This window comes from Podarcis gaigeae (assembly GCF_964106915.1).
Source record: "Podarcis gaigeae genome assembly, chromosome: 8".
In the NCBI taxonomy this organism is placed as follows: Eukaryota; Metazoa; Chordata; class Lepidosauria; order Squamata; family Lacertidae; genus Podarcis; species Podarcis gaigeae.
This window is the reverse complement of record NC_139684.1, coordinates 72,549,222-72,565,737: the sequence shown is the minus strand read 5'-3', so window position 1 is coordinate 72,565,737 and position 16,516 is coordinate 72,549,222. Positions and strand designations below refer to the sequence as shown.

Genomic DNA, 16,516 nt, shown 5'->3' with positions numbered 1-16,516 from the left:
GCCTGAGCGCAGGTTCTCATTATGCGGTGGCAGTTATCTAACGTTCCTGTGTTTGTTAACGCTGTTCCAGGGACGAGGAGGATGATGGCGGAGAGGGAAAGTGACTCAGCAGAGGCATCAGCAGCCCCTGAGAAGATTTGAGCTGGAGCCAAGCAGCCGCTCCCCCACCCCGCTGCACGGCCTCCCCTCCCCCACCTCCCCCTTTAACCAAGCATGCTATTTTTTAATAATAATAAAAAAGAGAGAGCTCTGTATCTGGCCCGGCTACCCAGGGACAGACGACGTGTGTTTCTGAAGGGAAAAAGGGGGAGGGGGCGGCTCGTTCCGGCAGGCACCTTGCTGTTTTTTTTCAAGGACACATCCTTTTCGCCTTCTGTCGAGAAAAGGGTCGCCTCTGCCGCGATGCATGAGGAGAAAGCGGTATGGCTGCTCGCAAACACACACAAAGCTTGGGGCCCCTTTGCTGCTGTGGCCCCCCGTTGCGCCGCCCGAGGCCTCTTTTCTTTAAGAGCAATTGCACTTGCGCTTTCTGGTTTTTTGCACATTTATTGCGCTTCCCCCTCCCCCCCCCATTACTTCGCTACCAGCACTTTCTATGGGTCTGAGGAGAGGAGGCCCCTGCGGTTTGCAATTGCCTGGCTCCCCGACATTCCCCCTCCTTTCATTGTCATGTTGTTAGGCCTCTGCCTTGATCTCTCTGCTCCCAGGGCAGCCACATCCGGCAAGGAACTGGAGTGGAGAAAGGTATTCAAGATGGCCGCTACACAAGGCCTGACCCTTAGAGAGGACCTTAAGATGGGGGCGCTAATCTAGGAATACCTTTGAGGGGTGAATATCTGATATAGATCTGGATATATGAACTGTGACAATACAGAGGCCTGCCCTGGCTGGATCCCGCCATTTTATTGTCTTGACAGGATTTCCCTCAAGGGTGTCCCCCTGACGGAAGGTTTTGCTCAAGGGAAATGGCAAAAGGAAGATGCCGCAGAGCAGAAATTCAATTGGTGCAGGGGGCCTGGATCCAGACATTGCTCCTTTGGCTGTGTGTCCCCAAACTTTGTTACTGTTCAGCCCTTCCTGGCGTCTTGTCAAATTCGCTTCCCGATCTTCGCCCCTGGCGCATATCAGTTCCTCCCACGATGCCTTCATGCCTTTCCCCCTCCTCACGTTTCCATTTCCTACATCCATCGCCACCCAGTCAGGCCATTTTGGCTCATCGGGGAATACTGTGCCCTCCCCTCTCCTCAGACCCCGGGGCTGGTCCCAGGGACCAGCTGCCCACCATCACAATAATAGAATAGAGTTTGTTCATAAATAAATAATAAAAAATATTGGATTTCACCATCTCTGGTTGAAGTGAGTCATTCTTGTGATGAAAGGAGATGCAGATGTGTGGAAAAGCAACCATGGAACAGATAACACTTTGCGTGGTTCCATTTATTTCATTGCAGAAATCACTTGAGGTGTGCGCATGCCACCCTATATCCTTAAAGTTTTTGCTATAAATAAATACATGCCAGTAAGACATAAAACCAAAAGCGACACAGACACAACACAGTCAACTCATTGCAACCCCAAGCTTAAAACACAGATTTAATAATTGAGAGGTTCAGACTAGGTAAGTCGGCGGTGGAGAACATTTTCGGCTTTGCAGGTCTGATCCGTAGGTCTGATCCCATCTCAGTGGGCCAATTTTGACAGGTGGGTTGTCCCACCCACCTGTCAGAGCTGCTTGTGCAGCAACTCCCAAGCACCCAGCAGCGTGTACGATGTTTGGGAACTGCAGCATGAAGGCTTTGCCAATCCTACGCCTGGCAAAGCACAGGGTTTGCAAACCTGTTTTCTAGTCGTGCCTCTGCTTGCCTCAAACCTATGAGGTCAGGTGTGGGGCAAGTGAGAGTGGCTGGAGGTGAAACAACCTTGTAGCTCTGAGACCTGCATTGGGTCAAATGCAGCTTATGGGCTGGAACTTCTCTACCCCTGATGCAAGTTAATCAAATGCCTTTGTGAGGAGGAAGGTCTTTGTCTCGCATCATAAGGAAGATGCCAGGTGAATCTCCCGGCAAAGACAGTTCTGTAATGGGAATGCCAGGACTGAAATGGCCCTTTCTGCTTATCATTCTGCCCAGACACTGAGGTCCAGCCCGCGGGCCTTCTGGCGGTTCCCTTGCTGCGAGAAGCCAAGTTACAGGGAACCAGGCAGAGGGCCTTCTCGGTAGTGGCGCCCACCCTGTGGAATGCCCTCCCACCAGATGTCAAAGAGAAAAATAACTACTAAACTTTTAGAAGACATCTGAAGTCATAAATAATAAATTATTATTATTATTATTATTATTATTATTATTATTATTATTATTATTATTTGGTAGAGGAACCCAGAGCAGCAGCTGTGAATAGGATCTTAGGGTTTTAATAGAAACATGGAAGACGGCATATGTGTCTGGTAACCTGGCCCAAGCCATTCAGGGACTTTAAAAGGTAAGAAACCAGCACTTTAAATTGAGCCCAGGTGAGGGTTTTGGAAGGCGAGGAGGGCAGGCACATGCTTGCTTGTTTATTGAGCATTCCTCCTATTTGTTTGCAGGGATATTAGACAATGTTGGCTTATTTAATGAACACTCATTCATCTGCAGGGAGGTTAGATTGTAATCGCTTTTCCTGAATTTGTCGGTATGTTATTGAATCCCACTGCAAAATAGAGATAGCCTGGAAGCATCCCAAGACTTTTCACTTCAAATGCCTCCTATCTCCCACATTAATCCCTTTCCAAACGAGTTTGGATTTTTTAAAGGGGGAAGGCAGGAGGTATATTGTACAGTGGTACCTCTGGTTATGAACTTAATTCGTTCTGGAGGCCCGTTCTTAAGGTGAAACCGTTCTTATCCTGAGGCATGCTTTTGCTAATGGGGCCTCTGGCACGCGATTTCCATTCCCATCCTGGGGCAAAGTTCGCAACCAGGAGCAGCTTACTTCCGGTTTAGCGGAGTTCATAACCTGAGGCGTTCATAGCCCAAAGCGTTCATAACCAGAGGTACCACTGTACACAGTAATTGCATAGTTGCTAAATTGTGTCTGATCCAGACACCTTTTCTGAGAAGTGTGTCTCTTGCCAGGAATGCCAAGGGAATGCAGTTATGTGGTAGAGCATATACTCAACGTACAGATAAAATCACCAGCCTCTGGTTAAAAAGATCTCAGGAGGGCCAAGTAATTAGGCCTAGATGGGGGGGGGAGACCCAGGTTAAAATCCTTGCTCAACAATCGTGTTGCACACTGGAGCCTAATCTCAGCCTAATCTCCCTCACAGGATTGTTGTGAGAATAACATGGTGGAGGCTGGGAACTACACACTGCCGAGTTTGGAGTGAAAGGAGGATGTACATGCAGCAATAAACAAATCCATACAAACAAGTTTATTAATAGTCCACTGACATTCAAACTCCAAAAACAAATGTAAACAGAAGCCCACAAATAGTGCCCTTTTCATTATTAAAACTTTAAACAGGATTAGGACAAAATTAAAACAAATACATCTTGTCAATATAAAAGCTGTAATAAATATACAACCTCTGCCTGAGAGCCAGGAGACTTATTTCTGGACAACATTGGCCAATGGTCTGAGTTCACTGACTTGCCAAAAGGTAGTCTTAGTTTATTATTTTTATTATATGTATATATTTAAACCGTTCATTTTTCCCTCATATTTTAACTATAGTCAGTAAATGGTTTAGTTCTCCCTCATATCTAACTATAGTCTATACTTTAGTCTATCTCTTCCTCATATTGCTAACAGAACCTTCATCCAAGTAGCTTAACACGGCTGTGTCTTCCTTCACCCCATTATGATGTACCTTACTTCATCACATGAGGTAGTTTAGGCTGGAAGATAGTAAATTGCCCCACATCTCTCATGATGGCTCTCTTGGGCCAACAGGTACTCAAAAGTGGTGCTGACACCCTTGTACCTTATGTGCAGTTGCAGAATAGTTTTCTGGCACCATCCTGTGGCAACTTCTCAAATTACACTTTAAAGTCATATATGGCAAACTAACGCTGAAGCGCAAGCAGCTGCTGCGTTCCACTATTTACCACTTCATATGCAGTCTAGAATGGTATCAGTACTGTACCTTCCTGATGGGATGCGGGTGGTGCTGTAGGTTAAATCACAGAGCCTAGGACTTGCCGATCAGAAGGTCGGCGGTTCAAATCCCCGTGATGGGGTCAGCTCCCGTTGCTCGGTCTCTGCTGCTGCCAACCTAGCTGTTCGAAAGCACGTCAAAGTGCAAGTAGATAAATAGGTACCAGTCTGGTGGGAAGGTAAATGGCGTTTCCGTGCGCTGCTCTGGTTCGCCAGAAGCGGCTTACTCCTGCTGGCCACATTACCTGGAAGCTGTACACCAGCTCCCTCGGCGAATAAAGCGAGATGAACGCCACAACCCCAGAGTTGTCTGCGACTGGACCTAATGGTCGGGGTCCCTTTACCTTTACCTTTTTACCTTCCTGATGCTGCTGGATGACAATTCCCACCAGTCCCAGCCTGTGTGGCCAATGGCCAAGGGTGATGGGATTTGTAGTCAAGCAGCATCTGGCGGGCACACAAATGCTGCCCACCCTGCGCTGCCAAGTCCAGCCAACCTCATCATGAATGAATGTCGCAAGCAAATCGCAAGGCACTCGGACCACTTCAAAGGGCAACACAAAGGGCAATGGTATTTCACTGGAAAAACCAACCGACACACCAGTTGTTAACAAACTTATGCACTGCCATGTGGAATTAAATCTCATGGAGCTCAGTGGAAGCAAAGTAAATGTGTAGGATACAGCTGCATGAAACTCACCCCACACAACCCAAAATCTTAAAGCTCAGAGGTTGCACTTTTCATCAAGGACTTGGGACAGGAATGGTGTGCTCTCTGCTGCCTCCCTTTGGCCAGGTCCTGCAACTGCAGCCTCTTTCCCTGCTATTTCCTGGTCACTGCTGGCCAGGTTGTGTTACTGCAGCCTCTTTCCTTGCTCTCTGCTGCCCCCTCTTGGGCAGGTACTGCAACTGTAGCCTGTCCCTTGTTCTCTGCTGTGCTCCCTGTTTGCCAAGTTGTGTAACTGCTGCCTCTTTTCTCTGCTCTCTGCTGCCTACTATTGTCCAGGCTGTGTAACAGCAGGGTTTAATCCCTGTTTCCTTCTGCTGCCTCTTGGCAACCTGGTCAAGAGGGGCAGCAGAGAGCAGGCAAAGAGGCTGCCATTACAGAACCTGGGTAAAAGGGGGCAGTAAAGAGCAGGGTAGGAGGCTGCAGTCACATGATTTCAGCCTCTTCTCTTGCTCTTATGTATCAGATTCCCACCATATGCAGCAAAATAGTTGCAAATGCATCTGTGAACTGTGACATCCGTATATGCCCGGTTCCCGCCACCCCAGCCCCTGACCTTCTTCGCCTGGGTAGAAGTTATTTTTGTGAGCAGAAAATTTGTCAAGGCACCAAACAGCACTTATGAGGAGATGTGGAATAACTGATGCAAGGGCAAGAGGAAGGTGCCATCCTTTACTTCCATGTTGTCAGTCCTCTTAGGGGGCAGGGATAAAGATCGTCTTCTTCTGGGGCTTTCTGCACCGCCGCACGGTGACAGTGACAGGAGCCGGGTCCAGAGGCATTCCTGCCACAGAAGGCATTGTGCCAAACTGGAAGAAGCAAAGGGGAAGAGCTTGTTACAGGGAGGCAGCGAAATGCAAAACAACGCGCTAGAAATCTGCTAAAGATTGAGGTTGAATCATGACAAGACAGAACTACTGTTTTTGGGGGACAGGAGGCGGGCAGGTGTGGGGAACTCCCTGGCCCTGAATGGGGTAACTGTGCTCCTGAGGAACCAGGTGCGCAGCCTGGGAGTTATTCTGGACTCAGCTATCCATGGAGGGACAGGTCAATTCTGTGTCCAGGGCAGCTGTTTATCAGCTCCATCTGGTACGCAGGCTGAGACCCTACCTGCCTGCGGACTGTCTCGCCAAAGTGGTGCATGCTCTGGTTATCTCTTGCAAGACTACTGCAATGTGCTCTATGTGGGGCTACCTTTGAAGGTGACCCAGAAACTACAACTAATCCAGAATGCGGCAGCTAGAATGGTGACTGGGAGCAGCTGCCGAGACCATATAACACCGGTCTTGAAAGACCTACACTGGCTCCCAATATGTTTCCGGCACAATTTTATGTTGGTGCTGACCTTCAAAGCCCTAAACAGCCTTAGTCCAGTATACCTGAAGGAGCACCTCTACCTCCATCGTTCTGCCCAGACACTGATGTAAGTCCCGAGGGCCTGCTGGTGGTTCTCTCACTGCGAAAGGCCAAGTTACAGGGAACCAGGCAGAGGGCCTTTTCGGTAGTGGCGCCCACCCTGTGGAACGCCCTCCCACCAGATGTCAAAGAGAAAAATAACTACCAAACTTTTAGAAGACATCTAAAGGCAGCCCTGTTTAGGGAAGCTTTTAATGTTTAATAGGTTATTGTATTTTAGTGTTTTGTTGGAAGCCACCCAGGGTGGCTGGGGGGACCCAGTCAGATGGGTGGGGTATAAATAAATAAATAAATAAATAAATAAATAAATAAATAAAATAATAATAAAGTTGCAACGGTTAGCATCTCATCTTGCAAGGGTGTTTTCTACATCAAAAGTGGGTTTGCTTGCATCTTGAAACATGACCATGCACATTATGTCTGGCAAAGCCAATTTCCCTCAGAGGCAGTGAGGTGTACTGGTTAGAGTGTTAGATTAGGACTGGGGAAACCCCAGGTCCAGCTGTGGAACTCACAAAGAGACTTAGAGCCATTACCTCTCAGCTTAACCAAACTGGTTGTGAGGGTAAAATATGGAGATGGCGAAGTGGGGAAGAGGACTATGATTTGGGTCCAGGCTAAGTTACTTAGTTGCACTCCACCTTGAACTCCTGGGAAGAAAGGCAGGATAAAAACGTAATATTAAAAAAAATCTCCTGGAGATGCATGAATGTTGGTGCTTTATTAGTTTGGGGTTAGAGTAAAAGGGTTGCTGCAGTAGTTAGCGTCAATCCTGCCATTTTATAGGTGACTGCTGAAATAGTCACAACAATAGTCAGCCCACAACTTCTGCAGTGGTTACATTTTGGGGATTGCATCTACAGTACTGTAAATACGTTGGAGCAGGGCTGGAGGGCTTCTTGAGCAAATCACTGTAGTTCAGATTTGACTGCAAAGAAGTGAATCCATGTACTTCTAATATTTATGTATTTCTAATATGTACTTCTAATATTTGTGTATTTACAGGATTCCCCTAACTACAGTTAAAAACGTGGATTGGCTTAGGGCTTTGCAAAACAGAGTGCCAAAGGTTAAAACTGGCATATAATTCATCGACAGTGCTTTATTCACCAAAAGCCTGCAGGTTTCTCTGTCTGTCTGTTTGTGTCTTAAAAAGCACTTGTTACCGTACCTCCTGCATATTTAATTTTTTAAAAAATCAAAATGCTACAAATATGAACAATTCTTCAATTTATTCTCTATTTCATTTTAGCTCTGATGTGCCTTTTTGCAATTATCAATGGTTCTGACATTTCTACGAGGGTCAGCATCCCTGAATTGGGCTTTGGGTGAAAGTGCAACGGGTGTGCCTTCCTACATTCTTTGGATGTCCAACTCTATGGTACGTGCACCCGCTTTCCCACCAGGAGGACTGTGCTCACCTTATATGGTGCACTCCACTTCCCAGCACCTGCCACGTTGAGAGACCTCACGCGCAGCAAGTACGTAGTGCCAGGAGTCAGATTCTCCAGGTGCTCTTCTGTCTGCGAGCAAAACCAATGGATGTTCTTGCCTTGACCATCCAGCCTGGCCTCCTGCAGTTGCAGCTCATAGAAGGAAATCAACTCCCCGTTGCGTGGGCCTGACCAAGAAACCTATGGAGGAGAGAAAATGGGCATCATGCAGAAAACTAGGAGACAAGCTCTTTCACTTGATCCTGACATCTTCAGGGAAGTGGGTGCTAAAGGGGTCCTTTCACTTTTGCAGGGAGGGACCGTGGTGGGTGGTGCCCATTGGGATTTATGGGACAGAAAACAAGGAGACCAGTAGTAAGTGGAGCCAGAGCAAATCCAACTGATTCTAGTTTTGTCCCCCATCCTCTACCCTGTTGAGTTCTGCAGGAAGTAAGGAGGAGGAAGCTGGCATTCAGGGCCACCCCTGGGGCTGGTTGTAAGGAAGATGGTGGACAGGTGGTGGCTGGTTGAAAACAGATGGAGGTTCCTAGGCAGTGATCTCTTTACCATAATATACCAGCCTCCTAACCATATCAAACCTATCCATTCTTAAGGAAATCAACCTTGAGTGCTCACTGGAAGGACAGATCGTGAAGCTGAGGCTCCAATACTTTGGCCACCTCATGAGAAGAGAAGACTCCCTGGAAAAGACCCTGATGTTGGGAAAGATTGAGGGCACAAGGAGAAGGGGACGACAGAGGACGAGATGGTTGGACAGTGTTCTCGAAGCTACCAGCATGAGTTGGACCAAACTGCGGGAGGCAGTGGAAGACAGGAGTGGCTGGCATGCTCTGGTCCATGGGGTCACAAAGAGTCAGACACGACTAACTGACTAAACAACAACAACCACCAGCCTCCACTGCCCTTAAGGGACATACACCAAGAGGTAGCCTTAGTCTTCTCTGAAATAGAAAGAAACACTGGGGGTGCTTCCAGGCAGCCTGTCTATTGAACATTCACCCTGACTTGTTTGTAGGGAGGTGAGTGAGTGTTTCTCCACACTTTCCAGTGCATTTCCCCAACACTTCTCTTAGCACAAGATGTCCAGTCTCTCCGGGAAGCGAGTTGGTTGCACAACACCTCCCAATCAACTATAACTGCGCAACCTGAATTTGGCAGTGTGTGGCTGAATGCTGGACCCTGCAGCCAAGTGTTAGTTCTTAGCTTTAAAAAAAGGTAAAGGTAAAGGACCCCAGGACAGTTAAGTCCAGTCAAAGGAGATTATGGGGTTGTGGTGCTCATCTTGCTTTCAGGCCAAGGGAGCCAGCGTTTGTCCACAGACAGCTTTCCGGGTCATGTGGCCAGCATGACTAAACCACTTTTGGTAAAATGGAACACAGTGATGGAAATCAGAGTGCCCGGAAACGCCATTTACCTTCCTGCTGCAGTAGTACCTATTTATCTACTTGCACTGGTGTGCTTTCAAACTGGTAGGTTGGCAGAAGTTGGGACAGAGCAACGGGAACTCACCCCATTGCAGGGATTTCAACCGCTGACCCGATCAGCAAGCCCAAGAGGCTCGGTGGTTTGGACTACAGCGCCACCCACATGGTAAGTTCCTGGCTTACCACTCATGGTTTGTCTTGGGGGCAGACAAACTACAAGCCTGGTTTTGGATGCCATGTTAAGCCAAAACATAGTTTAGCTCCTGGTAGTGAAGCAGCAACAGCAATACCGGGAGAGGAATGAAGCAGCTGTGATTTTTGCTGTGAGTACCAATAGCACACTCATTCCTTCTTGTGCAGTCATGGTTTAGCTCAGCTTTATGTGCAAACCATGCCACTATGTCCAATACAAGCTATATTCCAAACACAGTAATTTCCAGGCACTTGAAACTGAAGACTATTGCTGTGCACTTGGAGGGCAGTTGGCCTGGATGACCCACTGGGATTCCTTGTGTGATGTTTTCGCCCTTAAGGTTTCTGTGAGCAGAGCTGTCAAGGGTGGCTTATCCTGAGGCAACACGTCTTAAGGCCTGAAAGAAGACTATTTATAGCCGGTGACAGTCAGGTGATATGTTTCGATGGGAGTTAAGATGGCTCAGGAAAAGGATGAAGAGTGATGACTAAGCCTTATTGTCCCCAACCCCATTAAGCAGGGAGAGGGGTTAAAAGAGAAGGAAGCGATCAACCTGCAGATGTTTTTGTGACTGATGGAGACTGATGTTTTTGTCAATGGACAAAAGGATACAGAGGGCTGAATTGCTCTCTGTAAAAGGCACTGTAAAAGGCTTTGGCAGCTCCATTAGAAATCTGATGGGGAGCATTGCACCTGGGACCCCTGTATTTTCCACCTATGCTCAACCTGTGTACGTGTATAAATCAGAGATGGGGAGTCTGTGGTCTCTACAGAAGTTCTTGGACTCCATATCCCATCAGCTCCAGCCAGCATGGCCAATGGCCAGGGATGATGAGAGTTGTAGTTTAGTAGCATATGGAAGGTAACAGGTTCCCCATCCCTGATATAAATGGCCTGCTATTGTGATGATTTTATTATGATGCTGCCTATTATGATGCTTTTTATGATGTTTTAATTATTATGCTCCATAAAATGTGTTCTTAATGTTGTACACCACCCTGGGACCCTTTGATAAAGGGCAGTATATAAATCGAAATAGCAGCAGCAGCAGCAGCAACAACAACCACCCATATGATACAAGGCTCCAGTCACTCTCCTCAAACCTTATTCCACAGACACTTAGACAAGTAATGGAGCCCCCAAAACCTCTCACGTCTCATAGGGCTGGGGTGCATGTAACAATATGGGTTCCTCAGAGGTGCACTAAATGTAATCTGTTGTTGTTGTTGTTGTTGTTTAGTCGTTTAGTCGTGTCCGACTCTTCGTGACCCCATGGACCAGAGAACGCCAGGCACCTCTGTCTATGCTCAAATGTTGCACCCCCATTTACCCGGTGGGGTAGTTGAAGAGGAGTCAGTGGCGTAGCGTGGGTTGTCAGCACCCGGGGCAAGGCAAGTAATTTGCACCAGCTAACCCGTGGATTTGTGCCCCCTAACCCGTGGATCTGTGCCCCCTAACCCCCAGATGTTGCGCCCGGTGCGGCCGGCCCCCCCTGCACCCCCCACACTACGCCACTGAGAGGAGTTCAGCTTTTGGCTCAAAGAGAGACCCGGCTCTCCAGTCACAGTAACCTAGCAATGCAGAGGAGGCCATTTTGTGTCAGGAGGCCCCACCTGAGCGCTGGTGCTGCTGACGGTGTGCTCGCGGATGAAGGGCTGTGGCGGCAGCTCCACACACACAGGAGACTCCGAGCCGCTGTCGGAGAGGCTGGTCTCCCCGTCACTCATGTCCAGGTCGACGGGGATGCTGGGGCTGCTGCTGCGTCGAGGGCGGCTTGGCGGGGGCCTGCGAGCGGCTTTCTTTGGAACCGACAGCCCAGCCAGCAAGTCGTCCAAGGTGTGAGGTAAACTGCAGGCTGAGTAGAGGATGTGTTTGGGGGTCTCGATGATGCTGCCCAGGCCAGAGCTGGAGGTGTCGCTGCTTTCACTGGGAAGGCTCGAGTGATTTCTGTAGAGCTGAAACTAAATTAAAAGAGGAACAACCCACCCAAACAACCCCTGAGTGAAACCTGCTTGCAGAACTTGTTGTTCATGTTCTCCTAAGCCAGAGGTGGAGAACTTGATGCCCTCCTGATGTTGATGCACTACAATTTTCACCCCCGACCATTGGGCATGCTGGCTGCAGCTGATAGGACCTGGAGTCCATCAACATCTGGAGGGCTGCAGGTTCCCCATTCATCTCCTCACACTCCAACATTTTTCTGTTTATTGAAAGGATGTATGTATTCCAGATGACTGACAATACTTTAAGAAGCACCAATAGAACCTAGAAAGGTCTTCATTTTCACTGCTACTTGTAGCATCTAAAAGAAGAAAACATGGTCCCAATGTTGGTGGACTCCAGTTCCCACCAGGGGAACTTATTTCATTTTCCGTTGGCAGTCTCATGCCAGCGTAAGCTGGAGTCAGGACAATGGATGCGACTCCTGCCTTTGTACAATAGCCTACAGCCACACAAAATCCAGATGTTTCTGCATACACTCCCCCCTACCCCACACATCCTCTGAGGCATCACCACAGATCAAAGACACATCCCAGCAATTAAAAGCACTCGAGGGGGGGGGCATGGAGCAGGTCCAGTTATGGCCTGGGGACAGTTCTGAGAGCCAAACAGAGATGCTGGGGGGTGTGTGTGTCATATTCACTCCCTGGGCCTAAGGTTCCCAACTCCTCATTTATATGATCAAAGTATCTCCTTAGGCTGTACCCTTCCCCCTTGAATTAGCTTTTTTTGGGGTTCCTTATGAATTAACTTTGATTATAGGAGCTGTAGATTGATTATCGAGGGATGGGGGTAGGGGTAGGTGGGCCTCAGTCCCCCAGTCTCAGAGGGGGCCCTAGCACCTTCTACCTCCTTCTTCTGGGATGCCTGGTTCCCTGTTGATGGCCCACATTAGTGGTTGTTTTTTTTTTTTTAAAAGCATTTTAGAGAAATACCCCACCTACCATTTTCAAGCAGGGGAGAGGTCATGCCCTTGGGAAGGAGAGACTTGAAGAGGCTTCTCTGTGGCAGATATGATGAGTGGTGATGAATGACTTGCACCTTTAAGGCTGCATCTGTTCACAGGAATGGGGGGGGGGAGGATTTGAGTGTATCAGGATTAAATAGGCCCACATATCTGTTGAGCATCAAGATACGGAAAGCTTCTGGCTGCAAGGAGCCAGTGGCGTAGCGTGGGGGTGCAGGGGGGGGGCCGGCCACACTGGGTGCAACATCTGGGGGTTAGGGTTAGGGGGCACAAATCCATGGGCTAGGGGGTGCAAATTACTTGCCTTGCCCCGGGTGCTGACAACCCACGCTACGCCACTGCAAGGAGCAGAACCCTTTCCACATTGAAATGCATCTGCCCAGGAACCAACTTGTGCATGCAGCAAAGGGAGGCTTAGCCAGGGGCACACTTTGGGCTTTTGAATTTCAGTGGTGCCCTGCGCAACGCCAAAATTTGGCGCCCTCCGCCCCAGCCTCTTGTCATTGTTGCGGTGCCCTCTGAACTCAATGCCCAGTGTGGGCGAACTAGTCGTGTTCCCCAAAATCCACCTCTGTCACCCTTGCACTTCCTTAGCAAGACTTCCACCCAGTCTCCCTTGCTGTTACCTAGGCAGAGAACTCCTTTTGCTAACTTTCCAGGAAAACAAAACAAAACATAGCTTGGTTGGTTGGATAGGGTTTTGTTTTGTTTGCTTGCTTTCAGAAAAACGCAGGAAGAGAAGCCATTTCCCCAGCTTCAGAAGAGGAAGAACAGAGCTGTTTACCTCCACGGAACAGTCAGGTTATGCACTTGGCTTCACTCCTGAGCTGGAGGTTCTGCTCCCAGATCCAGCCAAAACCCCAACCAGGAGCAGGGAAGCCTTTTCAATCCATGGGCTTCGTTCCTTTCTAGGTAACTTTCCAGGAACCACATGCCAGAGGTAAAACTGAGCAGAGCAACGAATGTGACTTTCACCTCTGTACACACACTCACATGTACACCTCTCCTCTAGCCTCTATCCCAGGGGTTGTCAACCTGGTCCCTACCACCAGTGGGCATTTCAGGATTCTAGGTGGGAGGTAGGGGGTTCTACAGCACAAGCTGAATCCTCCTTCCATCGAGCACTGGTGGGCAGTAAGGAAATTTTACCATCAAGAAAGATGCATTAGTGGGCGGTAGGTATAAAAAGGTTGACTACCCCTGCTGTACCCAGACAAGCAAGAGGCACTGTCAGAGATCAAAGACACATTCCAGCCAGGCAAAAACATTCAAGGAGGGTGCAAAGCAGCAGGGTCAGAAAGGGGTGTGGGCTGGGGAGAGTTCTGAAGGCCAGAAAGAAAAGTCTGGAGAGACACATCTGGTCCAAGACCCTGAGGCTTCCCATCCCTGCCCTCGACTTTCCCCAAATTAGTGAAGTTTCCTCCCTAGCTCCACACACACTCAGTTTCTGTTTTGCATCCTAAATCCCTTCCCTGAACATGTCTGTGGTGCCGCCGCCACCCCTTCCATCACTTTGCTCCCTAAAAGGACACCTTTTCCATGAGGACTCTGGCTCAGTACTCATTCCCAGATGTAATCAAGCTTAAAACACACACACAAATCTAAACTTTTGTGGCTTTGCAGATGTTGCAGGACTCTGATTCTCATCAGCCATAGACAGAGTGGCCTATGGTCAGGGATGATGGGAATTATAGTCCAACAACTTCCCTATAGGATTGGAATGTAAATGTGTTTGCTGACATTTCATTTTTATCCTATCTCCCTTGCGCTGTCATTTTCCTCATCGCTGATTTTTCATTGTAAGCTTCTGTCTGTGTTTTGTTTTCGAAAGTCTGTAAAGTGGTATGTACATGAATGGTATAACTTCTACTACTACTACTACAACTATTACTATTACTATTACTATTACTATTACTATTACTACAAGGATGCCTGTATAGAAATTACTGACACTGTCCTGGTCCTTCAAAACAAAGATGGGGGCCGCCCTACATGGAATCATTACAGAGGTTTCTAATTTTTTGGAGCAGATCATGGTTCCTTATGTCATGTCCTGTACTTGGGCATTATATAAAACTCCAAGGTCCAGAGAAAACCACTGCCAGGCAAACAAGCTAGAATGCTGGGTACCCAGCCTATTGCCACTTTCCCTCGCTCCCCTCACAGCCACCCCTTGTGTTTCAGCCCTGTGGCTGTCCAGACTAGCTCTGCCTCTGCCTCCAGACCCATGGAGCTGACTTACCGCCCACAGGATGCCCCAGCACTAGCATATTGGAGGCTATGAATCTGAAGGCCTGTCCCAGAAAGGCCACTGTTTGCCTAGTCCTCATTATGCCACAGTGCTACCCCTTCCATTGTGACCAGGCACAGTCAATGTGGGGCAGGCCTAGGACTAGGCCCCAGGGCCCTTTTACATGAACGTAGCTGCTGACTGGCTCTGTGCAGTAATTGTATTAATGAAAAAATGAACACACATGTATACCAGCTGATATGTTTCTATTGTGATAGGAATTTTGAGGTCTTAGATATATGGTAATGTTCATAACCGCACGTACATAGATCAGCACAGGAAGACTGACCTGAAGCCATTTTGATTCCTAAACTGAGCAAATGTTTTCTCTGCAAGGTCAAAGTGGAAAAGCCTCTCCATTGTCTTTTCCTTCACAAATCCTGTCTTAAGTGTATGTCTGTGTATGAATAGGTTGTGAGCCTGTGACCTGGCCCAGGAACTAACTAAGTATTTATCATTACAAAAGATTGGCCAGGCTCCCCAGGAAATCTAGTCAAGTAACCTACCAGACAGGAGATAAACAAGGATAGGAGAAAAACAACATTCAAATTTCTGTTTAGACCACCTTTTCTGTAATGTAGGTATGATGTATCTGAGGGGTGGTCTTGGGTTACATCCCTTCTGTGATATATGTATGATGTTTCTGGGGGTGGTCTTGATCTACAGGGTGGCAATTTCAAAAGTCTTTTGAAATTTTTCTGGGTTCCTCCTCTCTCCTGTGGGTGAGGGGAGCGCCCTGTTGCAACAGATCAATAAAGATCAAGCTTACTAGCTGCTTTGCTTCTCAATATTCTCTGGTTGGCCTCTGTTATTCTCTCCTACCAATAGGGAACCTATGTAAGGACCCTATATGGGCTCTTGGATACCCCATAAGGGAAAAGGGCAATTTTTGTTTACAACACTATCATTACAGACATAGGACCGGAGCTGTTTTTTGTGGCAATGCTCACCACTGGTACAGATTACCAGCATCTTTTTTTGTACCAACAGTACTTTTATCAATATATGAGTACTAGCACCTTTTTTATTTTATTTTTAACCAAAAATACCAGTGCTTAGGACAATTGTGTGCTTTGGTGTTGCTTAACACAATTGGAAGCCAATGCCTGTGCAAAATCCCGCTCTTGCCAGAGCCCGGAATGAAACCAATTATATACAAGTTTAGGAAGGCCGAAAGGAAGCAGTACTAACAGCATAAGAGAGAACATTTCCTATTGGCTCTGCTTTATGGAAGGGGTTCTTCTGGTTGGCTGTGAAATAAATAATTAATTGCCCCCCCCAAGGGGGTCTTTGCCTCAGAAGGAGGACTGGGACCCCGGAAGGAGCGCGGTTGTAGAAGGCTTCGTACTTGTCGGGAATTGACACAGACCGCACCAGGATTTGAGAAAAAGCAAAGTCTGATCTTTATTGAAAGAACAGAGAAAAAAACGAAACTGTTGCAACAGGGTCCCCACTCAATGTAATAAAACGAAGTGAGAGCCCGAACAAAAGAGCTGCCTTGACTCTTATACCTTTTGGTTTCCATACAGATCAATAACAGCGGAGATGGCAGGAAGTGACATGAATGGCGTGAAGAGGGGATTAACATAAGGTAAGAAGGATGTTGTAAGACCTTTGGGAGGTGTCAAATATTGCTGGCGGGCTGGGATAATATGTGTTGAGCTTCCTCTCATTTATTCTGCATCTGCTTAATGGCTTTTCCTTTATCTACAGGAAAAATCTCCATAGTTGCTGATAATCAGCATGCAGATCACAGAGGCTGGATGTTCGGGAAATGGCTTCAATGTTAATGTGAGATCTTGCTCTGCATTGCTATCAACTTGGGTGTGATAGTCTGATGTTTGCATACTTATTGGAAAATAAAACTACAGTGGTACCTCGGGCTACAGACACTTCAGGTTACAGAC

The 16,516-nt window shown here is 47.7% G+C and overlaps 2 protein-coding genes across 2 annotated transcripts in view; one reads left to right on the top strand and one right to left on the bottom strand.

The window, feature by feature from the left end:
- The window catches only part of SCN1B (sodium voltage-gated channel beta subunit 1), a 30,810-nt gene extending 29,466 nt beyond the window's left edge, over nucleotides 1-1,344 (top strand). The window contains exon 6 of the mRNA XM_083751179.1: nucleotides 71-1,344. The gene's annotated coding sequence lies outside the window, so the exon portion shown is untranslated. The remainder of the gene's footprint in view (nucleotides 1-70) is intronic.
- A 4,180-nt stretch (nucleotides 1,345-5,524) lies between these two features.
- FNDC8 (fibronectin type III domain containing 8) lies at nucleotides 5,525-14,684 on the bottom strand. Its single transcript, XM_083751178.1, has 5 exons — nucleotides 14,562-14,684; nucleotides 12,297-12,407; nucleotides 10,965-11,312; nucleotides 7,702-7,914; nucleotides 5,525-5,673 (listed from the first exon to the last, which is right to left on the bottom strand). The coding sequence occupies exons 2-5, from the start codon at nucleotides 12,297-12,299 to the stop codon at nucleotides 5,560-5,562; spliced, it is 678 nt and encodes a 225-aa protein (XP_083607304.1). The 5' UTR covers nucleotides 12,300-12,407; nucleotides 14,562-14,684; the 3' UTR covers nucleotides 5,525-5,559.
- Between the last annotated feature and the right edge of the window lie 1,832 nt (nucleotides 14,685-16,516).

Coding starts and splice junctions, on each gene's coding strand:
- FNDC8 (XM_083751178.1), bottom strand. Junction 7,915..10,964: donor TCAGCAGCACCAGCGCTCAG/GTGGGGCCTCCT, acceptor TCTCCTCCATAG/GTTTCTTGGTCAGGCCCACG. Junction 5,674..7,701: donor AGTGGAGTGCACCATATAAG/GTGAGCACAGTC, acceptor TGCTTCTTCCAG/TTTGGCACAATGCCTTCTGT.